Below are 26,209 nucleotides of genomic sequence, written 5' to 3'. Positions count from 1 at the left end.
TGGGAACAGAATCGACCAGATCACTTAATCCAGGTGTTCTCAACCGGGAGCGAATCGCCCCCTAGGGGCGAAAATTTTGTACAGGGGGGCGATAATATATTTAATAAAATATTCGAATTTTAATATGTGACATGGGTGATCAGTAGGGCAACCAGAAATATGACCTTAAAAAGTTAAATATGACCGTAAAAAATATGACTTTATGACTTTAAAATTCTAAAATATAACTTAAAAATATTAAAATATGACCTAAAAAATCAAAATATGACCTATCGAATTTTGATTTTTAGATATTCTGAATTTGAAAATATGAAAAAATTAAACATTTCAATCAATGAATTTATTATAATATTGCATCATATAATATTTAATATTTTCTGGCTTGAAGTTTCTATCCTTTTCGAGCAATTTATTCAGCATAGAAAAGCTTCTTTCTGCAGATATTGATGTTGAAGGACATTTCCATAAGTAAATAAATGTTTCTGGAGAAATACTAGAAATTCTAGCATTTTTAATATTCGTCCATGGTAACATACTTATCCGCTTTAAAAAATACTTGTTGATGTCACAATTATCCTCACCAAAATTAACGGAATCAATGAATTCAATTGCATCTTTAATTGTATAAAATTTTTCTTGGCATTTTCTGATTTCATCAATAATAGGGTTGTATGAAGCCATTAACTCTGCCAGATTTTTCTCCAAATTTTCAGAGCTAACAGCATTTTTCGCATTCATCACAATCTTTCCACAATTTGGATAGGATAAGACAATTTCGCGAACTCTTGAAAGATGTCGACTATAATATTTTGCTGCGTCCGACCAGCTGCCCCATCTTGTTAGAACAACATCAGGTGGAAGTCCAATAACTGTAAAAAGACTCCTCCGGGAGGGATTTTTTACAATCGACATTTTGATAGACAAGATTAAGTCGTCAATATATTTATAATGTGCTCTAATCTTTAATGCACAATTGTGCAGAAGATGAGCAAAACAAGTTATATGAATCATTTTAATATACATAACCTTCAATGTACTCGCTGCTAAAGTCATATAACGGGCAGCATCAGAAATAAATAATAAAAAATTTTCCCTTTTTATATCATAATTGTTTTAAGCATTTCAATCAATTGATATTGCAAATCTGGAACTATATTTCTGCACCAACTTTCGCTGGGAACAGTAAATCCGAGATTATTAAAAAAATTAATAAAGTGTTCATTTCTTATTTTGTAAAAAGGTATATTCGCCTTCGTCATCATTTCGACTAAGCAAATTCCGAAATTTTTCTTTGCTTCAAGTTTCGGAGGAGTGTTGAGTTGCGTTTGAAATTTTGTCTGTTCCTTTTTATGCCGGGTAGTTTCCCTGTGCTGCACCACATTAAACGTTTTCGTAAAATTAACAAAAACTGAGCATTTCAAACAAAATAAACGTCCGGCTGAATCAATCTGAAATTCAGACGGGTATCGTTTAATTATTTTATTTAACTTTTGATTGTTAGATTGCTTTTGTTTCGGCATGTAAAAATCTATAATATTTAAGCGGCCAACTACCAAAACGTGTGAAAACGTGTTATTGTCAAAATTTAAACAAAGATTAATAAAAATATATGATTTAATAAATATAAATATGACCTGACAAAAAAAATATGACATAAAAAAATAATATGACCTAACGGCATAAAATATGACCTATAAGACCTAAAAAAATTAATAAAACTATTAAAAAATATAATAATAGTTTATTAATTATAGAAATAACATCAATATGACCAATAAAAAATAATATGACTTATATGACTTTTGGTTGCCCTAGTGATCAGACCCATATAGGCAACCTGTCCTTTACGTGTTTCTATGGCAACTACTTAGCAAATATTTACTAAAAGGCCAACTAATATAGAGGCAAGCGTTCCGAAATAATGATTGAACTTTAAATTTTTGAAAAAATGATGTTTTATATTTGAAAAATGCTTGCTTTAAAATAGTAAAATTATTTACAACACTAGTAAATTTTTTTTTAATGATTGTTAATTTATTCCAATGAAAATTTAATCAAGTTAAACTAATGTATGTAAAGCAGAAGAACTGATGGCGATCCAGTTTCCCCTCACTATTGCTTGGGACACGTTCTGGAGGAGCCATCTCGTCTCCAGAGGATTGTGCGTTCTCAGGGTCTTGAGACGTCCAAAACACATGTAAATTATAACGTGAATTATTTTTATTTTTGATAATATAAATTGCAACATTAGCAAATTATAATTTACATCAAATTGTTTGCAAGTTTGTAACAACTTTAACTTTAACCCAGACCCTAACGTTGGCAAATGACAACATAAATATATTCAAAATCTAATTTCCAAACCTTAAGCCAGTGGTTCTCAACCTTTTTTGTCCGCGGACCCCTTGTTAGTAAATGAAAAATTTCGCGGACCCCCTACATATTTATTAAGTTGTTTGTCAAAAAAATTTTACTTATCTAAAAACAAAATTTATTATTAAATCAATAGAGAAAATTAGTGAGAAGGTTGATATTGTTTTTTCGAGGCAATTTTTCAATAAGAGGCTCGGTTGTCGACAAGCAAACCCTGATGTCATCTTCAATATTCAGTCTTGCGCGATGATTATTTTTTATATTGAGAAGTGCTGAGAAGCCATGTTCGCATAAATATGTTGTCGGGAATATAAGCAACAAATTTAATGCATTTGCGCTTACGGAAGGATAATGCTTACACATTTCGCACTCAAATCTTGATAAAGCAAGTTTTTCATACAAATCTCTTGCGTTTGAATTATTGATCATGTCAATAAAAGCCTCTTCGATATTTTCATCGACCAAACGTGGATCAACACTGAATGGTGTACGAATGAATTTCAAATCAATTTCGTTCAATTCTGGAAAGTATTTATTTACTTCTTGTTTTAGATATGTTAAATGTGCATAAATAAGTTCGGTTATTTTTTTGATTTCAAATGCATCTATATTTACAGATTGTTCTTCAAAAGATTCAAACATAGTAAAATTATTTAGTTTTACTTTTTCTTTCCACAGTGTTAACTTTATCAAAAAAGCACTAATAATTAATATGAAACAGTTAACAAACTTAATTTTATCCACAAAATCAATTATTGTTTCATGTCTTCCCTGAAGCGATTTGTTGAGTGAATTTATACGAGAGAAGACATCTCTCAAGTAAGCAAGTTTAGATAGCCATGAACTATCCATTAATTTCGAAATAAATTCCGATGATTTGGAATTGTTTTCGCGAATAAAATATTCAGATAATTCATTCCTCAAAGAAAAAACTCTGGCAAAAATGTTTCCCCGAGATAGCCATCTCACCTCAGTGTGGAATAACAAAGCCTTTCCATCCTTTTCAAATTCTTCGCAAATAAGTCTGAAAATGCGCGAATTTAAAGCACTCTTTTTAATATAATTATGATATGTACGACATCATCGAGAACATATCTTAAATCTGAAGGTAATGTTTTTGCAGCAAGTGCATATCGATGTAGCATACAATGCATATGTTTCGTTTCCTGGTTAGCAAGTCTAACTTGGTCTCTAAAGCCAGAATGAAAGCCAAGCATTGCTGGAGCTCCATCGGTTGTGCAACAACATACATTATTCCAAGATAACCCAACACTGTCAAAAAACATAGAAATTGCTTGAAAAATATCTTCTCCTTTAGTGGTCGATTCAAGCGAATAGGAAAATAAAAATTCCTCTTTAAAATCTCCGTCATAGACATAACGAGCAAATATTATTAATTGAGCACAGTTCGCTACATCGGTGGATTCATCAACTTGTATAGCGAAATTTTGATGGCATGAAGTTTTTATTTGTTCTACCACCTGAAATAAATAATATAATATATTAATTATGATTATTATTAATTATGATTTAATTCTATTATATATTAATTTAAAATTGTTATCATTAAATAGAAACATTAAATAAAGTTTCAGAAAAATCTCGCGGACCCCCTGGAATCTTTCGCGGACCCCAGGTTGAGAACCACTGCCTTAAGCTGTCTCGTCAAATTGTAGTTTTCCAACGTTTAGTTTGTTCGGATGGTCTTGGAGAAGTGTCGTCAACTATGACTACAATTGTGGATACGCATGGAAAGAGACACTTCGGTGCCTTGTTTTTATCTCCCCGTTGATGATTTCTTCCTTGTTTTTCTTTTTTGGCAAACCGGCGTTTGCTTCGAGCATGCATATCCTCCGGGAATATCCCGATTAACGCTTCCTTAATTTGATTGTATTCGTTAATATTTCTGACGTAACCCTTAAACCCAAACATCACAAAGTGTGAGAAACCACGCTGTTAAAATTAATATACTTTTGGGTAAGCCATTTTTAAAAGATAATTCAAATGCAATTTTTAATTAGAATAATTGATTAATCTACACTCTTCCATATATAAATTGCTATATTCAATATTTAATACGTTTTCTACGGTTTCCATAGAAACACGTATAAGGACAGGCTGCCCATAGCGACATAGTCGCCCATGTCACATAATATAATTTATTTATTTATTAAAGACCAAAGACGGGTAAGCCAGTTAACTATAATAATCCCTGTGATCGCCGATCTGAACGAGGGAGATCCTACTGAAAGGTTCGATCCTGCCCGCATGATCGCCCTGAGACGACGATGTCCCAGGGTCTTAGATCTAGAAGTCCTTTTTCGGTAGGCATTACATGATGGTTATTTATTTAACATTTATTTATATGTAGTTGTGGGTGGGCACATCGCTTCTTATAAAATTGCTGAAATTATTGCGAAAACTTCCAGTTCTCATACTATCGCAGAAAATGTAATAATTCCATCACTGGAAGTAATAATATCGGATGTAATGCATCAAGATGCTTCTAAAATTATTAAAAGTCTACCTCTTAGCAATGATTCGATTCGTCGAAGAATTGATGAAATGGGTGACAATGTAAAGGAAATCCTTATTGAAAGACTGAAGCAAAGTAAGTTTTCATTACAAATTGATGAAAGCGTCATTGTAGATAGTAAAGCTGTTTTAATTATTATTATTATTTAAGCCAAACAAAATCACCTTCTTAACCATTAACTAACACGTTCAGGTGATTCCGACATTTCTCAACAGTCGAGCCATCTTTTCACGATGTTCCGACCTTGACCCCACACACTTTCTGTATGTACGGTGAATTGTTTGTGGTCCATTTCCACGATCCCCCCCATTTGCCTCTACGAGAGACTCCAGTGTTCTATGGACAATTTCCCTATCGGTATGGTTCTTCAGTAGGTTGATAGATCTTTCTTGAATTTTTTTGATTTTTAGCCGGTTCGTTGCCGCTTAATAAAATGGGATTTGTGAGGTTATTTTCGAAGTTTTAATAAAATTTAGGTATTTCGATAATGAATGTGTATTAAATGAGGATTTATTGTTTGTCGAATTATTGGAAACCTGTACAACTGGAATGTCAATATATTCCGTAGTAAAAGGGTTTTTTGAAACAAATGGAATATTATTTGAAAATTTGGTTTCCTGTGCGACTGATGGTGCTATGTCAATGGTTGGAAGATATAAGGGATTTGTTTCTCTTATTAAAAAGATTATCCATGGGTCATTACGGTTCATTGTATTTTACATCGCCATCAACTGGTATCGAAGACTATATGTCCTGATTTACATCAATCTTTATCCATGGGTCATTACGGTTCATTGTATTTTACATCGCCATCAACTGGTATCGAAGACTATATGTCCTGATTTACATCAGACTATATGTCCTGATTTACATCAATATTTTAATTAAAACAATTAACAGAATAAAAACACGAAGCAAATGTGATCGTCTTTTTAGAAAGTTTTGTAAGGATGCTGGTGAAGATTTTATTCGACTTTTATTACACACGGAAGTAAGATGGCTTTCAAAAGGAATTGCTTTAGAAAGATTTGTTAATTTTTATGATGCAATAGTCGCATTTTTGCAGACTGAAGAAGACTTGGTTTTGGCAGAAGAGATAATTTCACGAAAAAATGATATATTCTATTTGAATTGCATTTTTACAAAATTTATATGAAATTACTATTCTTCAAGGAAATTTTGTCAACATGATTGATTGCAAAAGAATAATGAAAACATTTGCAAGAAAATTATTGCTTTATCGACATAATTTTTTTATAAATCAGTTTGGAAACATTTCACAACTATCTGAGATAAGTAAATATTTTAGTCAAAGCAATATTATGACATATTGTCAACATTTGACGGAACTAGAAGCGGATATATCTCTAGATTCAAAGATTCGTTTGATTTTGAATTTGAAGCATGGATGATTGATCCGTTTTCATGTGTGCCAGAAGATATGAACGAAACAATCCAAGAAGAGATAATTGAATTGAAATATAATGAAGAATATATTCACAGATTTCAACAGGATGGTATCTCTAAATTTTGGCAATCAAAAGATCTACAAATGAAATTTCCAAATTTATGGAAGGAAATGAGTAATGTACTATTGACATTCCCTACCACTTATTTAGTTGAAAGTGGATTTAGTTTTGTCAATCATAATACACAATGTGAAAGAAATAGACTGGAAGTGTGTTATAGAGGCGATATACGCCTAAAGTTGAGCAGAATTAAACCCGACATAGAATATTTAGCGAGTAAACATCAATATCAAGGGTCTCACTAATAATTTTTAATAAAAATTCAATTTTTTACATTTGATTTATTATTTTATATTTTGATTTTTGAGTTATGTACAAAAAACAACCAATTAAGGGACAATGCCCAAAAATTTTTAAATTGTATGTGGAGAAGGGGGCGATAAAATATCTAAGGGGGTGATGAACAAAAAAGGTTGAGAATGCCTGACTTAATCCTTGGACAGGTTGTCGAGAAATGAAACAATTAGGTATGAGAAACATCTACAGGAGATGGAGAGCCTTGAAATTCTCCGCCAAATCACTCCCATCAAGGAGGAGGTGAATATATTGACTATTTTTGAAAGATCGAAACTTTTAAGAAGTACATCAGTGGTAAGGAGTCGGCAGCCGACCTTCCTAAAGAAGACCAGTTTTTTATTAAAGTCAGCCATTGACAGCGTAATGAACTCCAAAAAATTGACCAAGTCATTGAAGTAAGGCCAAGTTTTTGACCTAGGTAATCCTGGCCATTGGGAATTACATGAACTACGGACGGAGGGAGGGCCCCTGCCGTCGGATTCAGAATAAGTTCTGTCGAGAAAGTAAAACTGTTAGTTAAAAGCAGATCTGCAACATCCCCAGCAACAACGGAAAGGACAAGTTAATAAATTACATAACAGCCACAATCCACACTTCCTTCCAGAAATCAAGGATTTTTACAAGGACTTTGCCACCCTCTGGTCGGTGGTGAATGACTGTGGTTTGTTGGATTTGTGGCATCTCAGGACTGCAGCAATTTTTGTGATTCTCTCGGAGTACTCTCGGAAAATAAGGTCCATTTCATCTCTCGGTTCGAATTCGATCAGAACAACCTAGTAGATCGCGTACTCGCAATGGGATGGCGTACTCGTTCAATTTCGCTCGGCTCTCAACCACACCAAGATACTTATACCGTTGGGGTTCCTCCGAGACTTTGACTAGGTCACCGCACACAGGGTTGTTAGTCGCCGACTTGTTGTAGTTGAGTTCCAGCCCCACGGCCTTCATGAAACCTTCCAAGACTTTGCCCATTGAGTGGAGGATCTCTCAAGACCGAGCGAACAATTTAATGTCGTCTATGAACATGAGGTGGTTGGTGCTAAAACATCCTCCTTCATGTTCGATCGACATTTGTTTGAATCGACCAGTGAGAAATCTACTCAGCGGTTCTAGGCAGAGAACAAACAGCAGCGGAGACATGCTGTCGCCCTGTAATATGCCCCTCTCTAATTTAACCTCGCCTATAGCGCATTTGTTGTAGTGTAGATGCACATTCCACCTGTCTATCACAGTTGCAACAAATTTGATAAAACACAAAGGAGTCTTTGCAGGCACTCAACAGAGTAGGCATTACCACAGAGAGCAGGTGTAAATTTATTTATATTTAATGATTACGAATTTACCTTCAAAACAAACCGGAATTGACGCCGTTTTAATAAAAAAGACGTAAATTCGCAAAAATTGCCGTAATTTACGTCTCCACGAACAATATAAATACGTGTTTGCGTTCTGCGGAGAATAAATACTACTTGGAAATGAATAATGAAATATTTTTCTTCCCAGATGAGTTTAAAAATCCTATTTTCCTTGGAAAATTTTCGAAAACGTTTAGAATTCGACATCAAAACAACAAATAAAAAAACGTGACAAAAAATAAAATATTTATAGAAACATAAACCCCTCAATTAAATCCTAGGGGCCGCACTTGAGAATCACTGATTTAGACTAAAGAAATCAACTTGTATTTGCTAACATGTTGACTTTGATAGTTTTTCTTTATCTTTTGCGAATTACGTCCCCAACGTGTCCTTGCTTCATAGACTCCATCACCAATTTTGATTTATTTTTGTTTAAACTGAAGCCAAGCATTTTTATGAATTTTTTTATTATTCAGTCTTAAAGAATTTAGCCTCTTCCATAAACTCACGATCTTTTATTTTTTCGGGTATCAACTTTTATAACTGACAAAAAGTTCTATCAAAGGAAATATCTGATTTTCTTTGATGTAATAATTCTCGACTCCTTTGTTGTAAATAGTACAAATTTTACAATGTTTGACAGCCATGAAGATTGCTAATTCGGAAAATTGCTGGTTGATATTCTTATGACTGGTGGACATAAAACAGACAAACTTTTTCTATTTTAGGAAATGAAGATTTCGATTCCAAATTAAAAATTGACTCATCGGCCACACTACAAAAGAAAAAAAGTTAAAGGACTTCATTTGGATTAGTTAGTTCTTTGGTAACATGTTCTCTGTTTGTCTTGAGCGAGATGTTAAAATATCGTTTACAACTTGCGGCAGGCAATACATACACCTTTTATGAAGATATTTGGTCAAAAGATATCCCTTGGCAATCTATTGAGGAATATACACCTACTTACTCGAATGCATATGAGCCCCCTCTGAATTATGACCTCATGCAATCTTATTTTGGAAAATATGAAACCCCACTGACTGAAGATCAAACCTTCTTTTGTCTGCAGAGGTACCAGAAGATTCGGTTATCGCATCAAAACAGGTGGTTTGTGTGGAGTATGCAGGACGTGGGGGTCAGCCGAGGATGACATTTTGCTGGAAGTAGTGGACAGTCTGTGTTTGGGTGACCGAGTGTCCTTCAAGGAAGGTTAGAATGTTATTCTACGTGACTGAGTCTGTACATGTCCAATTGAAGCAGAGTGGAGTGCCAGAAACGGTACAACGAGAAACATGTCCAGAAACGTGGGGAGTGGAGGAGGACGAGGTTGTCTGTCCTGGTCACTCCCAGAGATTGTTGGCAGCCATGAGGACGAATGGACTGACCAGATATCGCTGGGGGGACGTGGCCATTCGTGTGGGGATGAAGACTCCTGGACAGTGTCGACAGAGGTGGATATCAACCTTGTGGAAGGCCGGGGGAGTGGACAACGAGGTTGTCGATTGCCAAATTCAGTAAGCAGTTCAAGGTTTTCATTTTGTGGCATTTTTAAAGACACGGTGGACGAGATCAATAATCGTAAGGAGAATGAGAATCGTAGGAAGAACTCGCTTAACAAGCGGAAGGCGACTTTGAGTAAGTATGGGGCGAATGAGGGGATCATGGAGAGTTTGTTCGAGGCACTCAAGTCGGGGAGTGCGTTTAAACACGCTCACAGAAAACAAGGAAGTGGTTTTGGGTTGGGGTTATTTGTAGAGAAGCCGTTGGAAGTTAAGAAAATTTGATTTATTTAATGAACTGCTAAATTAGAATATTATGATTTTTAATGTGTGTTCTTATTTGATTCTTTTTATTAGTTTCCTAATGTCCGCATCCGCCCCTGGATCTATTGTCAGAACCGCGAAATGCAAAAAGATGCGGAAGTACTCCTCACTTATGGAAAAGTTCCAATTCCTCCCATTCGCGGTTGAGACTTCCGGTTCCTTGGGCAGTAAGGCAATCAGCTTCGTTCAGGAGATCGGGTCCCGCATGTCTGCTATCACAGGCGACGCCCGCGAATCAAGATGGTTTTTCGAGCGGATATCCCTTGCGATAGTACGTTCTAAATCTTTCTCGATCGCGTCGGCTTCCCGTCCATGAAGCTTTCAACACTTGACCGAATTCTTTTTTCGTAATAAACTAATCACTCTAAAAAAATAAATAAATAAATTAGCATCGACCTTAACTTGTTTCAGAATAACTGAGAATTATAAGCATCGCTTTTCAAATTTAATTTACGGATATTTATTAAATAATCAAAAACTTGTCAATTTGTATACAAATGTATTTTTTGCACAAATATTTGAATTTCATAAAATAAAAACATCAAGATTAAAAAAGATGGTTATTTTTGCCATATGAAAATTAAAATATTATTATTAAAAGAGCTCCCGAGAAGTCATAAAACTAATTAAGCTTCCCTTGTGCTGCGTGAACAACAATACTGTCACACAAACTTCTCCAGATGCCTCTCCTCTTTGCCAATTCTCTCAGGTTGTCGAGATCATCAGCAGTTTCGAGTTTCCTCCCAATAATTTTGAGATCCTGATTTAGCACCGATGGAAGTGTTGTCCTTGGTCTTCCTTGGAATGCGTCTCCGCATTGCATGAAATATGTTTACATAGCAATGTTAGCAGGAGTGGCGACGTCTATCCGCAGAATGTGGCCAAAATTAAAATAACCAATTTTAATTAAGTTTATTAATCTGAATTTTGGAATTTCAATACTTTTAATTGTCTTGTGACATATTTTTCAAGAATTTAATTTTTAAATATTTTTAGTCGATCAAAATGAATTCATGAATCAAAAATTGGCGGAATAAGATGAGACGCGACTACTTTAATAGGAATTTTAATTCTTTAACCATTGATGGTGAGAATAAAGAACTTAAACGAACAGATTCTCTTGTGAATTCGGAAAAAAACATTCAAAATACTTTAAAAATTGGAATCCTTTTTTATCAAAATGAATTTATTCGAACATATAAATTTACTAAATGAATGAATGAATTTTTTTATTATAACGGAAAAGCCGAAAAAAGAGAGAAAAAGTTAATAAGACAACGTATGCCTCTTCTCCGTTGTTTCCCTCTTTTTTTATATTTAATTCAAGATTGGAGGAGAAAAGGCTCTCTCAAGAACACTTCCAATCGTTTACGTCGTGTCTTCCATCTCTTGAGGAATGGGTTGGTCCAGCTGGAGTCCATTTGCCAATTTGATGGCATATCGTCTCGTCTTTTTGAGCCTAGTGATAATGCCATCCATCTCAGCGAACCCGTAGGTAAGCAATGGTTCGAAATTTCTTAAAAGAACTACAATTTAATAATTTTTTCATTTTAAAAATTTTATTGCTCGCCAAATTCTATTGCTCGGTTTTACCTATGGTACTTAAATAATTGTGTTTGATCTCAAACATTTCGGATTCTTTCTTTACATAACCTAATATAGAGATACTAATCCATTCTTACAGAAATTTTTAAAGAATTAATGCATCTTCTAAAACAGGAAAGATCAGATTTCCTAGTAAATCAACTTCTTTCCATATAACAAAAGACTAAAAGTATGCTTAATTCATAGTTACACGACCCTCCATAAACAAGCTGGCTTTAAATCTTAGTAGACGTAGTTGGATCAATTAAAATAAAAACATTTTCCTCAAAAAATAATAAAAAATCAAAGAACAAAGTCAGACTCCGCATAATAATGAGTCACAAAATTCCCGATTTTATTGCCACTTTCGTCAAAACAGAGCAAGGAATAGCACGACTGACACAAATAGCATGGGTCATGAGGACACAGGTTGTTCTGAGTAGTGATCCATCTCGCCACAAACATCTTACAACACTGACATGCCATCTTCAGCCGCTTTGACTTGCCTATTCTCAGAGGGTACTTCCCAAAATCCAACTCATCATTGCACGTGAGTAGCCTAACAAATCACCCAAAAAGCCAACCTCACATCCGAGAACACAACAACATGCTGACAGTTCCCCTGATGCATATAAACGTAGGGATATCCCAACTGCAGAGTCAAATCACTAAATTGAGTCCCCTCCATCTTATATACTCCCGATTTAGACAGTTTTTCCCGCCATTTACAATTTCCTGTAAAATTTCGCGCCCATTCCTTTATTGGCCTGTAAGTCAGAATACAAGCCAATTACGAGCTATATTTCAAAGAGAAGGGACTCCTACAGTCATCGTAGAAGGAATCCCCAATATAGAAAAGACCAGACGTATACAAATCCTACAAATACTCACAAATTCATAAACCGATGCTCTGTTGTGGTTAACCTCTAATTCTACGCGGGAACTTAAATCTCCAGCAATTTCCAAGTCCCGGGGACACCGAATTGCATCCCGAAGGTTGCTGAGGTATTGGTGGCCCAACACGACGTACTCTTGCTCGGGGATTGGGGAATTCTGCACTCACAAGAGGGGACCAACCGAGGGGTTGTTGGGACGGAAGACCTGGACGGTCAAAGCCAGGGTGTTGGAGAATGGAGACATGGTTTTGTCTTTGCTTGTCTACTGGTAAAATGGCGGGAAATACTATTCCTGGATATAAATGGCGGGAAGAATAGCTTTGATATTTTCTTCGTTTTTGAATGTAGTTGTTGTCGAGAAGACGTTTTTTGGAGTCCTCCATTTTAAGTCTAATTATATTTATTTTAATAAATATTTCATTTTTAAATATAAATAAATACTTTAAATTTTCTAAGTTTGTATGGAGGTTGATGTGAGGTTCTGTTCGTCCTTTTGGTTGGTCCAAATCAAGCAATTTTGGACTATAAATGCCTAACTTCTGCTTACTCACAACTCTCCTCCAGATGGGGAATTTGACCTGCTGTTTCGGGTGGCATGAGGTCCTCCAATCTACATTGATCGTGCTCTGCTAGGAAGGACTCGGCACATTCCAGAAGGGTTTTATAAATTTTGTAAACGTTGACAAAATCCTGAAAATGTACAACACATCACAAAGAACCATTAATTATACTATTTGTTTTTAAATAACAAAAACTATTATACAAAATTTAATTTAATAATAATAAACTACTAAGAAAACGCTTATAAAGTCAATGTCACTGACTATATCAATTTTTATTAATAAAAAGAAACTAATTAATTGCCTAACCAAGTCCTCAGCTTTCGAAGTAAACAAAGGGTGGTTCTCCACACTAAATTTTAGAAAAGGACTGGCTCTATAGACCTTCGACAGTTTTTTCATGACTATATTTCAGGATTGGCGAGCATCAACCGAGATACTCTCCGAAATCTTGTTAAGAACAATATAAGTCTGTAGATATACATCCTACTGTCTTGAGCACCTCATGTTTTATTTGGTGACTAACTAAATAAAAAAATTGCTTTTAGCAGCTTAAAAAGCTAAGAGACAATATGGGGTCCTAATATGAAGTTATTCACGAATTTGTTATATTCCGACGATTTTTGTGCAACGATAGATGCAAAAATACATTGTTTGATATGTAGTCGCTATACCGAAAGAATACAACCTAAAACGGAATTACAATTCCAATCATAGATCATACGATTATTTCGAAGGTACTAAGTTGTTTATTAACTAAAAGGTTCAATGCCTGTTTTAAAGCTTAATGAATTACGAAATAATCTGACTTCGTCAAGGCTCATTTCACAAAAAATCACAATCGAAGTACTGCATAAGCTACTGCAAATTATGAAATCAGCAGAATGCTTGAAATGAATGGGAAATCATATTGTGATGGCGATTTCATCAAAAATGTCTTGTGAAAACAGTCCTGATTATGCGCATTTGTTTAAAGAAATTTCTTTGATCAGAAATACAGTTGCCGAACATATAAAAGAAATGTCTGCATTTGAAAGAGCGATTAAAATCTGAATGGAAATGAAAGGTCAAAACACAAATGAGATGAAAAGTGAATCTTGGATCCAAGATTTGGCCTTTATCGAAGTCACACAGATTTGAATTCTCATACGAAATAAAGGGAAAAGTAAAAATATGTCTAATAACAGATTACTGGTTAGTTGTATTTCCTAACATTAAGATCGAATTAAAAAATAAAATCAAGATATAAAACTCAAAATGTATCAGGGCTTTGTTTATTTGTTAGAAAAAGACCCCGATGAGTTTATGATTGGTCATTGTCATAGAATACTTCACACAATATGCATAAAACATTCAGTTCCCGTATGACAAATATGTTTAACTAACTTATTTTAATTTAAATGAAGCCACTGTCTAGTTTAACAAAAAATCTAACTCGAAAAGAACTGGAATAAATAGCACAAATTCACACTTTATTGTCACAGAGTGAGGTACAATAAATCTTAGAGTAAAACAAAAACATTTCCGACAGTTTTATTGTTATAAATTGATAAACCCATTGTTATTTCTTTAATTTTAGTTCTCTAAATAAATTCATTAATAAGCTGTAACGTTTAAAGATATACTTCGTTACATTTTTGGCAAAATTAATTACTTTTAAAGCACAAAAATAAAATTTAGACGAATATTAAATTTTGGGGCAACAGTATTAAACGCATTAGTCATAAAGTCTTCACAATCAATTTAAAAATTAATTCCAAGAAGACTCAATAATACAGATCCATTACACGATATCGAATTCTTGAATCTTTAGGTTATTCAAATATGCTAAGTCGAAAAAATAAAACTAAACTCTACCAAATAATGAAAAATTAAAATGCAATCAAAGAAAAAAGTTTAAAACTCAATTTTAACAAAATTACTGAGTCCATTTGTGTTTGCAGTTAATATTGGTACAAACATAATATAATTTCATGGCAGCCTGAGCATAAAACGACACCAAAATACTTCAGGATGTACAGATCGGGACTGGAAAAACACCGCCTCTCTGTGATTACATCGCGGACAATGATGCTCACGGGTCCGTGGGAGTGTGGGGTCTGTAATTACATCACTCACAATGCGGCTCAGTTCACTTTAAATACACAAATTGGTATTTTACTCGACGTCATGTCTTATTTTATTCACAAAGAGACATGGACTGTCAGAAAGAACGGAATATCCGCAGTTTCTGCACTGCGTTGTTAGTTAGGCTAAATACAGTGTAGTATAGACGTTTTTCATCCTTGTTTTCCTTGGCATATAACATATTATTACTAATATAATTATTTACAAGTATTATACCATTCTTTACAAAATTTTATGCCGACATATTCAAGATCGCTACTTGTCACAAATGCAGAAGCCATGACTCACAACAACGCTTATATTTTATTATAAATAATTTAATTAACATAAAATTAAAAAAGGTAAAGAGTTCCATTATTTAGTCAAATAAAATCAAAATTTTAATCTAAAAATCTCAAGAGAAAACTCTTGAGTAGTCTAGCTTCATAACTCACCGTGTTTTTGGCTGGATTACTTGATTTTTTACAATCAATATTGGCGGGAACTGTCTGGCCATATTCTTAAAATTATTCTACAACAAATAACCCTCACAATTCTCCAGAAAGGCAATGCAGTCCTCAATAATGATGTCTTTGATTATCACAAGTTGTCGAGTCAGGTGATTTATCAACGACAAAAACGTGATTTTTGTATAAAACCAAGTGTCAACGGAAAGTTTTTTTTGATAGGGTTCCATGCTTTTCATCACTCGGGACAATCCAAACTCAAAATTGCCTTTAGAGCAGTAAAGTGTCCTAATAATGTGTCTACTGCCAACCCGATGACTAGATTGACAATGCAGAGGTGATATATCCTCCTTTCTGGCTCCTCATAACATGCCTGCAGTTCGTCCTTCTCAATCTTGCGCATAATTTCCTCTGCTTCCTCATTCCGGTTGATCATGATGTAAGAAACGCACAAATTGGCCAGAATTATTGCACTTATGTCGACAGTCTGAAATGGAAATCATACAAAGTACGTTTTCATAGTTTTTCTTTACGATTGGTTCGTAGAAACTAATTGCCTCTTTGTACTTTTCTTGCATAAACAGCACGTGAGCCACATTGAGTCGCCAGACTTCATTTTCGTTGCAGAATTCCACCGAAGAACGGAATATTCGTTCGACTTTTTGATAGTTTTCTACATCCCAGTAAATTTTAGACTGCTGCATCAAAATTGGCAGAAATCTAATTATTTAATTCTCTTCGTACCGTTCCAAAGCCTCGTCATATTCGTCCACTTTTTTACGCAAAATTTCGTCACTTCTCTGCGAACGACATTCTTGTACCTAAAACTAAAACACTCACAACACCTCTTTGCCAAGTTGTCTTAAAACATCCGTTTCCTGGGCTGCCAGTGCTTCTAGTTTTTTGTAAGCTTCTTCTGGAGACTGTCGGCTTAGAATGGTCGCTTCAAGCAAGTTTCGCAAGTACTGGAGTGACTAAAACATCCATACTGTGCTCAAATAATGTTCGACATAGTAGTCGTTGTCCGCCATCACGTCGGCAGCCACGTCGTAGTGCTAAAAGTGACCCAAACTTACAAACTCCGTATTTTAAGTATAAAATTAAAATATTGGAGAAGGTATGTTCGGGCCATGTGGGTTGCTGTAATAAATATTGGAATTTTTCAAATCCTTGATTGGCTTGGGTGTCCATGTTGACCAGAGCTGTGTTGTGGAGTGTTACGGGGTCTAACTCTTCTTCTAAACGCGGAGGAATGTCTGAAATGGCTTCTTTGGCTGCTTGAACTTAATTTCCGTCAAATCATAAATCATTACTGTTGCTTAGTTGATATTCAATTGCTGCCTTCAGGTTGAATGCCTCCACTATTGCCGAATCGTAGAGAATTAGGGAGTTTCCAACACTCTGCATGTCGATTCCATCACTTGACGATCCTATTCCGAGTTCTACAATTTTTTGTAGAATAAGACCTGGGTGGTCTCTGATTCCCATTTCTACAATTTCTCCAACATGTCTTAAAGCCATTGCATATTGCTGGAGTTTGTAATGACAGACTGCCATGTTATATAGCAGTTCTGGAGTAGATCCATTGATAGAGACAGCTTTTTCAAAATATTTCAGACTGTCGTGGTATCGGCCGTCCTGTGATTGTAACATGGGACTTACTTTGTAGCATATACATCCATATTTGAGGACAGAGTCGAGGTCGTTGTGGTTGCTTTCAAGTAATAAGGCCTATGTTTGAATATATTTAACTAACTCTACATGTTTGCAAATCATTTTTTGCGTAAAAAACAGCTAAACGAATTCTAAATGTCTTAGAATTAGGGTATGTGATTTTACTTCGTCTTTGAAATCCGATTCCTCCACTTTACTCACCACTCGCATTGCCTCGTCATAGAAACAAGCATTTAGCAACGACTGTGCGTAATATAAACGATATTGGGCAGTTTTGGGATACAACTGGCTTAGTCTTTCGTACATATCAGCAGCCTGGACATAGTCCTGCATTTCATAATAGCAGTAGCCGAGAAGAGATAAGGCGGCACGTGACTGTGGTCAATGGCAATAGGGACCACCTTTGGATGCATGTCGGATATCTCGTTCAAAATTAGGACTGCTTCTTTGTACTTTTTGTTTTTTATCTGAGTATTTATAGGCTTAGAAATGTACAAGTTCGTATATACAAAGAGTGTACTGGCCTTCTCTGATTTGATTCGTTTTCATTGTAGTCATGGATATATTTTTATTTTATATTTAATATCTTATTATTTAAAATTATTTTATTTTGATTAGATTTTTAATTTGTTTTAAACACACAAATAGTATATTTAACAATTTGAATTAAATTGTTCACGTTATCACATGTATTGGACCCACGTTAAGGAAATGAGGAAATGGTTCAGAGTAAATTCTGAAATGAACCAAAAACAAAACGTCAAGTTAAAAAAGTCTCCCGACCCGACAGATTTTGCTGAAGATATTCCAATTGAATCGAATCAGAACTATGAAATGGACTTAGAAATAGAACAAGACTACAGCGACCAACAAGAAATATTGTTAAGTGAGCAAATGAAAGAATTTATTACACAAATTGATACAAAAATAGATGGTATTTATTATTATTTAAATAATAATAAGATTCAGATGAGATTGAAGTTATAAAAATGTCTCAGGGTAGTATTTGTAATGTATGGATATTAGTTGACATGTTCAATGTAGTGCACAGCGAGGCAACTCCAGTTATACAGCCAGGAAAGGAAAGAGAGCAGGAGTTGATTCAAATTTACGGGGACAATAATACCACAAAGATGATTCACGAATTTGAGACGGCCATGAGGATGACTTTTGACCGGATTTACGATTCACACAATCCTAAGCTGTGGCCTGCCATTCCAATTAATATTCCAAAAATACATAAAAAATTATAAAATTTGATTGAAATTATTTTTAATATTTGTTAATGTTTTGTCCAACAGTTGTTAAGAATCCATTCACTTTATTCATCCACAAATATTGCTCTTATTAATAAAATGAAAAAGAAACTAATTAATTTTTTTTAAGTCCAGAGCTTTTCATCCACAAAAAGTAAATGGTTTGTTTTATATTTATTACTTGATTTTTTATAACCATTTTGAATAATATTTGGGGTTAAACTTCACAAAGAATTACAGCAAAACCTCTGGTTCGCCACCTCTGTTACTCGCCACCTCTATTGCTCGCCACATATTTTTCAAAAAATTAAAAAATTCTAGTAAATTTTGATAAATATTCTATTGCTCGCCATTTTCTAAATCTCGCCATTAATTTTTAAAAATATTTTTTTTGGTTAAACTATTTTTTATATAAATATTTCAACCACGCTAAATTCAACATGCATAAGTGCACAAGATTGTCTTTTAATGAAAAACATCGCATTATTACGTACATGGAGGAGAGCAGAAGTCTCACGATGGACCGTATAGCTTACATTTCTTCTTCTGTTTTCAAGAAAAAATATCTCGAAGGGCTGTGAACGATTTAAGACTTGGAAAAGAGAAAATAATGTCTACTGATCCTATTTTCTCCAATAAGAAGAGATTGTCTAACTTAACTTATTCTGTTATTGATACCGAACTATTAACTTGGATGGAATACATTGAGCTTATATGGGGTTTTCTGGACGATAATTCAATTTTGTTGAAAGAAAAGAACATTGCTAATATCGATGCCCATCACATAAACTTTAAGCTGATTTAGAGTCAATTGAAGTTCTTTACCTACCTTCGAAGACTACAACAATTTTACAACCAATGGATCAAGGAATCATTAGATCAGGGGTTCTCAACCTTTTTAGCTCAAGGGCCAAATCGATAATTAAGATTAGCTTCGCGGGCCGCACAAAAAATATTATATATATTTTTTATATTTTCCAAGCCGGTAACTCGCTTGCAATCCGAAATGCAGCCACTGCTGATGAGTAATGAGTTTTTGGACTCTTTTTTTTCTTTTTTTAATTTCCATTTCCTTTATGAAGAAATACAAGCTAAAAATTCTACAAAAGGCGTTGCAACTAAAAAGAAAGTATTATTTGTTTATTAAGTTTTTGAAATCCGGAATAAGTAAAGTCGAAGAAGTTCGTAAAAGCTGACTCAAGTTATTATCCGTGAGTTTGTTACGATATTTATTTTTATTCGAATCATTTTACTAAATATTGATTCGCATAAATATGTAGATCCAAACATTGATATATTCATATATGCATTGTGTGTTATATTTTGGAATTTGTCTTGAGGAATTAATTCGTAAAAATTAATAATGGACGCATTTTTGAACAATGCCGCCAGTTCTATATCATGTTGTAAATTAATGAGTTCTAGTTGAAACTTTGCAGGCGCATCCTTAATTTCCACGCTGAATGGAGTTGCGAATATTTTCATTAAAGGAAGGAATTCTTTAAAATTCTAAAAATTAAATTTATATAAATGTACCCCAAAACGTGCTTCAAATTGATTAATGAAATCATTAATTATGGATATGTTTAACCTTAAGAATGAATAATTAAATTTAAACATTATTAAAAAATTAAAAAAGTTAGTTGCTCTAGAGGGGCCGCAAAAAAATCCTGGGGGCCACATGCGGCCCCGGGGGCCGCATTTGAGAACCGCTGCATTAGATCCTTCAAAGGACATTTTAATAAACTTAAATTTGAGTTTATGTTAGAAAAAATTGAAAATGGAGAAAATCCACTGGAAGCTCATAAAAAATTAACCTTAAAAGATGGTCTTTTTTTACATATTTTGCCTGGAAAAACCAACTGTTGAAATTGATAATTATGATCAAATGGTAAATATCTTGAAAATATTGGACCCGGTGGATAAAGATGATTTTATTAATAATGAATTTACCGAAATAGATGAAATTAAAGAATACCTTAATATTGCTGGAGATTCTTTCCCACAAAAATATGACGATGAAGATACTCATAATGACGAATCTCATGTGAATTTAGAAAAGGCTTTGAAAATGTTGAAAAGAATAAAATCATTCTTTTATCAAAATGAAAATTTTGATATAAATTTGTCGGAACTAATCGACACCGTTATTAGAAACATGGCTGAATTAAAAAAAACTATTAAAGATTTTTTTAGTTGATTTTTTCCTTTTAATTTCTTTCGATTCTCTTTGTTTCTTTGCTCAAATATGACTTGGAAGGCTCACTTATGATCGGAAAGTATCGAAAACCGAAATGTTTTCAAAATTTCAAAGTCAAAAAATTTATTGATTATTTCCATTGCTCGCCAAATTCTATTGTTCGCCATTTTTTCTTCGGTCCCAAAAATGGCGAGTACCAGAGGTTTTACTGTATCATATTTAATTATTCATGAATTTGTTGACATTTTGAAAACACAGCGCTGGCATCATATATCTTATTGAACCAAATTTGAACATGTTTTTTAAACTAAATCTTTTATTCCAAATCGTTCGTAACTTCTCTTTTTCGTTTAGAAAGCGATTATGTTGGCAATTCTCTTCCATTTTTATTTACCATTGTTTTTATTACATGCAAGAGGTGCGACCTCAGTAAACATACCAGAGTCAAATAAAATCACAATTTGGAATTCCCAGACAAGAGGTTATAATTTTTAGTAAAAGAATTTTAATAAATTGGAATCATTACTAAAAAATCAAACTCCATCTTTGAATAAGCAGACAAGTGATATTTCATCTTTTATTGTTGAACAATTTTATAAATATTTTATGGGTCTGGGTGACAGCAATGACAAGTAAAACTAAAGCACACAAATTCGAAGCATTGAAGGAGATTTTATACATTGGAAGGCTCGTCTCATGTCACGGATTTTCGACCTCTTTGGTTTAATCGAGACACAAGAAATGTGGCATCTTTAAATAAATATGCTTAGAAAAAGATATTTCCGCCTAATCAAGCACTCCTACGACGTAGAACACTTCACTTATCAGATTTCTACTCGTGAAACACTGGGATGGGTTGTTATGACCAAATTGTAGTATTTATGACTCCTACAACCCCTTTATGTGGAGGAATATGGACAGACTGAGACTCGGTCGTGGGGGGAAAGGATTTTCTTTTCTGCAAGTTTTGATTTGACTGTGCTAATTGTCTTAGATATACTGCAGGGGACCATATTTGGATTTATCCTACTAATAACCCGTCTGTGGTAAAGAGACTGGGAGAGATCCTTAATGTGGATCTGGATCACGTCTTTACATTTGAGAGCATTGATGGTGGGTCTTATTTCTTTATGATTTTAGATGATTTAAAGCATAAAAATACATTTTCCTGCCTGACCACCTACCGAGCAGCACTATTACACTATGTTGACATAACTTCCCCCCTTAGAAGAGAGGTCTTGGAGATCCAACTTTAAATTACCGAAAAGGCCTTCTCTGGCTATAATCATGATCGGGCCAGGGACCGGAATCGCTCCTTTTTGGGTTTTTTGAGGGAGAAACAGGCCAGGAGAAAGAATCAGAGTTTGACGGATTTTAATTTTCATAAAGAATTCGCGAAATCATAGAATCAGACTCGAGAACAACCACAAAAGTTGCCTGCGCAGTAAAATAGATAAGTGTACCCGTCAAAGACATTGACTCGGACTATAAGAAAAGGAGAATCGACTTAAAGCAGAGGCACTGATTAAAAAAATAATATTATGTAGATTTTTTAATTTTGTTTATATATTTAAATTTTGAACCAAAGAATTAGTAAACAAGTGATTTTTTTCTGCTGTCATTGAACAGGAATCATTTTTAAAAACCAAATTCTTTACATTGTTTAAAATATTTATTCAAATTTTTTGAATTCGTCTAAAAAGCTAAAATCAGAAAAAAGTAAAGAATTGCCCAGTTAAATCACAGAATAAGATATAGACGAATAAAACAATTACTGTCCATATGTTTTTTAACATGAACCCATTAAAACAAGCCAAAATAGGCTTTTGATAATTTTCAGGAATGGAATTCTAATTAAATGCTCCAAATAGAAAAATATAAACTTGAATTGCCGAACTTTTTTTTAATGTTTCTCACTTTTTTGATAATTCACCAGGCTCTCTCCACACAGAGATATAATGACACGGAATGCATTGTTTTGATATTTGTTTAATATTTTAGGGTGAATTAACCCGTTCGTTAATACAATTCGTTTCTCATATTGATCTAAGTAAAATTGATAGGAATATTTCTATCGATTGTGGGGTAGGTTACGTTCCTATAACTAATTGTAGAAAAAAATACATAATTTGATTCATGGAGGAGGCTCTGATATTGGTAAGTTTATTACTTTTCATATCTAGTGCCAAATATCGATGGTATCTATCCTCTAGTATGTTATTATATTTTTAAATTGCTAGGAAGTGGCCCTTGAATACTGCATTAACTGCTTATATGGTAATATCACAGAGAAAGGTTACGAATTAATTAAATTCCAAGGATCCTCTGCCACACCATATGAAACATACTTCTTTAAATTGGAGGTAATCAAAAGCATATTTATAACAGGTTGATTATTATAACGTGATTTTAAATCATTGTTCGGAGAATATCGAGATGAATAATTTTACCACCTCTTTTTTGGAGACTTATTTTCAACAAATAATAAATATGACAGTAATATCTTAACAATATTGCAGAACGCCGTAAAAAACCATCAATTATATAATGAAGAATCGGACAACGCTTATTTGCAAATATTAGTTTAGTTTTGTTTTTTAATATTATAGAGATCAGTATATATAAAATCATTTTACCTGAGAAGTGCTTTAATATACTTTTTGGAATCACACGGATACATTCTTTGGCAACGCAGCCGTAATTAACTCGATAATTTCTCGATAATCCGAAGCTTACTATAATCTGTTAATAAATTTTTTTTGTGCAAAACAGTATTTAAAAGTAGTCCACGAAAGAAGGAAAATATTTTTTTAATAGAGGCTGTTAGTAGAGGGTAGATAAAGACATCTGCATTCCTGCCTTTTTAGTCCCGCACACACGCTCGCCTCTCAGCCACAATATGACTTACCGCCTGACTTCAGCAAGAAAGCTTGACTTCAGCAAGGAACTTATATCTAAACAACATGGAAATCCCCTTTAAAAAATCCCAGAAAATCCTCGGCGTGACTTACGATAGTCATATGTATTTCTCCCAACAAGTTGAAAATGTTACTACCAGTTGCATGAAGAAACTGAACATCTTAAAAGTGTTTCTCCGAAAATGCAAACAATGGATCAGCTTCCCCACATGCCAATCAATATACCGGCAATACATCGAACCCTCCCTTAGTTATGCTTTTGGGGTGTGGGGAGGGTTTGTCAGTGAAACGAACCGCGTAAAAATCGAAAAAACTCAAGAAAGTTTTCAGAAAGCACAAGGACTGAATGAACATCTTTTCATCGCCCCATTTAAAGAAATCTTGGAAAGAAACCTCCGGTCTATAGGCCCTAAAACTCCACCATCACGCCTTAACAGAAATTGTGTCGGGACTAGGGAGGAGCCCCGGGCAAAGATGAGGACCCTCCTCAGAGAAGCCGGGATCACCTGATTAATTAGTTTTATGTTTTGGACGGTGATTTTGGTTCTAATAATAAGTGTCAAATGGCGAAAGAATTGCCCATTTTTTGTAAAACTGCATTTGAATCAATACTTGCATTCCAAACTACTTATTACTGTAAAATGGCCACGTCATGTCTGACTTATGTTAAAGCAAAATATAGAAATAGACAATTCTTGTTGTTACGTGCATGTTTGTTTCTACTGGGTATTAATGAAACATTTCCAATGGACCTATCTACGAAAGATAATGAATGAGAAACCAATAATAACGTAAATTGTGTGGTCCGTGGGCAGCTTGGAACGCAAGAATCTGATATTCCCCCTCCAAATTCGGTGTTGCAACCGGATTGTCCTGCTAATCTGTTAACTCTATGGGCTATCATCGATCAAGTAACGCAGGTGGACATGATCAAATGGGCGAATGAAGTGGTTAACGTTTCTAGAGCAAGATTCAAAAGAATACCACGTGGTGGATGGCCTATGATTACTCAGGCTTTTAACGAAAAGTTCCTCACGTCCAAATCTGTGGCGAACGTGAACAGTCTGGCTAAGATGACGGGAACAAAGTCTAACTCTCCAATGGATCAAGAAAAGAATCACAAGACTGAGATCTCTAATTTTAGAGATTGCTCAATTGAATTTTCTTCCCGAATAGAGCAAGTAAAATCTATCTCTCAAAAAAAACGAAAGCCGACCAAAAAAGTCCCATATCAACTACTTAAAAAAAATATTGTCTGGAATAAATGCAGTGATTAATGAATATATAAAGACCAACCCTCCTGTCAATTTGAATGATATCACCGATATCATTTATGCTGCACAGCTGACATACCAAGCTCTTACAAAATACTCTCCTAAGAATAACAACTGGAAAGGAATTATGGAAGCAAAACTAATTAAACTTAAAGAACAATACCAACAGACTAATACACTTATTGATCAAAAAGGAAGCTTGAAGTTTGATAATGCAACGAGGGATACGCTGAGTGAATATGGATATCGAAAGGCAAAGAAAGGAGAACTTGGAAGAATTTCTGCTTGCATTGGAGACGAAATAAAGATTGTTGAGAAAAAACTTCGACTCCATGATGCAAGAAAAGAATTTCGGAAACAGAATTGGTTCTTTGAACTGAATCGGCGTTGTTTCTATCGCAGTTTAAATGATGAAAAAAAGAGTGCAGAGTTTATGTTTAATAACAGTGAATGTTTATCATATTGGAAAAAAATATGGAGTAGAAATGAGAAGAGCGATAATGTGTTACATATTAACAAGAGAGTGACATGGGCAGAGGATACATTTGCAGAGTTTAGTAAAGAAAGCATCCTTGAAATAATTAAACAACTCCCAAACTGGAGAGCTAGCGGTTGTAATGGGGTGTATAATTTCTTTCTAAAAAATTACCTCAATTCATGATCACTTGTGTGAAGAACTAGTCAAGATAATCCATGGTGAATACACACCGGATAAGTGGTTCTACACTGGAATCACATATCTCATCCCACTGTATATGCGGCTAAATCTGCAACTTTTGACTTTTGTGAAAATTGTGACTTTTCCAATATAATCAAGTTTGAGGACATTTACATAACGGGTTGAAATGCTACATATATATATTACAGGTATGTGCATTAAGAACACGGATGTCAGTCTCATACACCACAATGGAATCAATTTTGTGAGATACTCTGGAAACTTTTGTAATTTTAAACAAATCATCTCGTCACATTATTTGAGTCCTGACCAAATTCAGCGAGCCTGGGAACATTTAATTAATAAGGATAAAATATGTGATTAAAATGATTGATTTGTGTTGATAATTAAAATAAAAGAGTAGTTAATCGTACATCAAAAACATTGAGTTTAAAATTTAAGAAAATTCACACCAAGAAAATTTTTCAATGACCAAAAACCTCTCCTAAACCGAGAAATAATCAACCTTATTCAAGAGAAACTTAAATTCAAAATCGTGTCTAAACAATAAACACAAAAGAAAAAAATTCCTCGAACAGACAAACACTCTCATCAACCACTACCAGAAAATTAGCCAAATAAAATAAACAAAAATAACCGCAACCGAAGTCCCTTCTTTGACAAGAAAAAACACTCAGAT

General features: G+C 34.2%; 1 protein-coding gene across 1 annotated transcript; it reads right to left on the bottom strand.

The window, feature by feature from the left end:
* Positions 1-3,413: 3,413 nt before the first annotated feature.
* Positions 3,414-17,536, bottom strand: LOC115227351 (tetratricopeptide repeat protein 30A-like). The gene is made up of 7 exons (XM_029798216.2): positions 17,405-17,536; positions 16,843-17,260; positions 16,496-16,812; positions 15,903-16,016; positions 12,944-13,086; positions 8,808-8,868; positions 3,414-3,854 (listed from the first exon to the last, which is right to left on the bottom strand). The coding sequence occupies exons 1-7, from the start codon at positions 17,534-17,536 to the stop codon at positions 3,414-3,416; spliced, it is 1,626 nt and encodes a 541-aa protein (XP_029654076.2).
* Positions 17,537-26,209: the final 8,673 nt, after the last annotated feature.

This window comes from Octopus sinensis, unplaced genomic scaffold, assembly GCF_006345805.1.
Source record: "Octopus sinensis unplaced genomic scaffold, ASM634580v1 Contig02842, whole genome shotgun sequence".
Taxonomy (NCBI): domain Eukaryota; kingdom Metazoa; phylum Mollusca; class Cephalopoda; order Octopoda; family Octopodidae; genus Octopus; species Octopus sinensis.
Note: the sequence above shows the minus strand (reverse complement) of the source record. Positions and strands in the feature narration are given on the sequence as shown.

Coding starts and splice junctions, on each gene's coding strand:
- LOC115227351 (XM_029798216.2), bottom strand. CDS start 17,536: ATGCAGGACTATGTCCAGGCTGCTGATATGTACGAAAGACTAAGCCAG. Junction 17,261..17,404: donor ATGACGAGGCAATGCGAGTG/GTGAGTAAAGTG, acceptor ATTCAAACATAG/GCCTTATTACTTGAAAGCAA. Junction 3,855..8,807: donor CATTTCCTAAAATAGAAAAA/GTTTGTCTGTTT, acceptor TATTTATTTCAG/GTGGTAGAACAAATAAAAAC.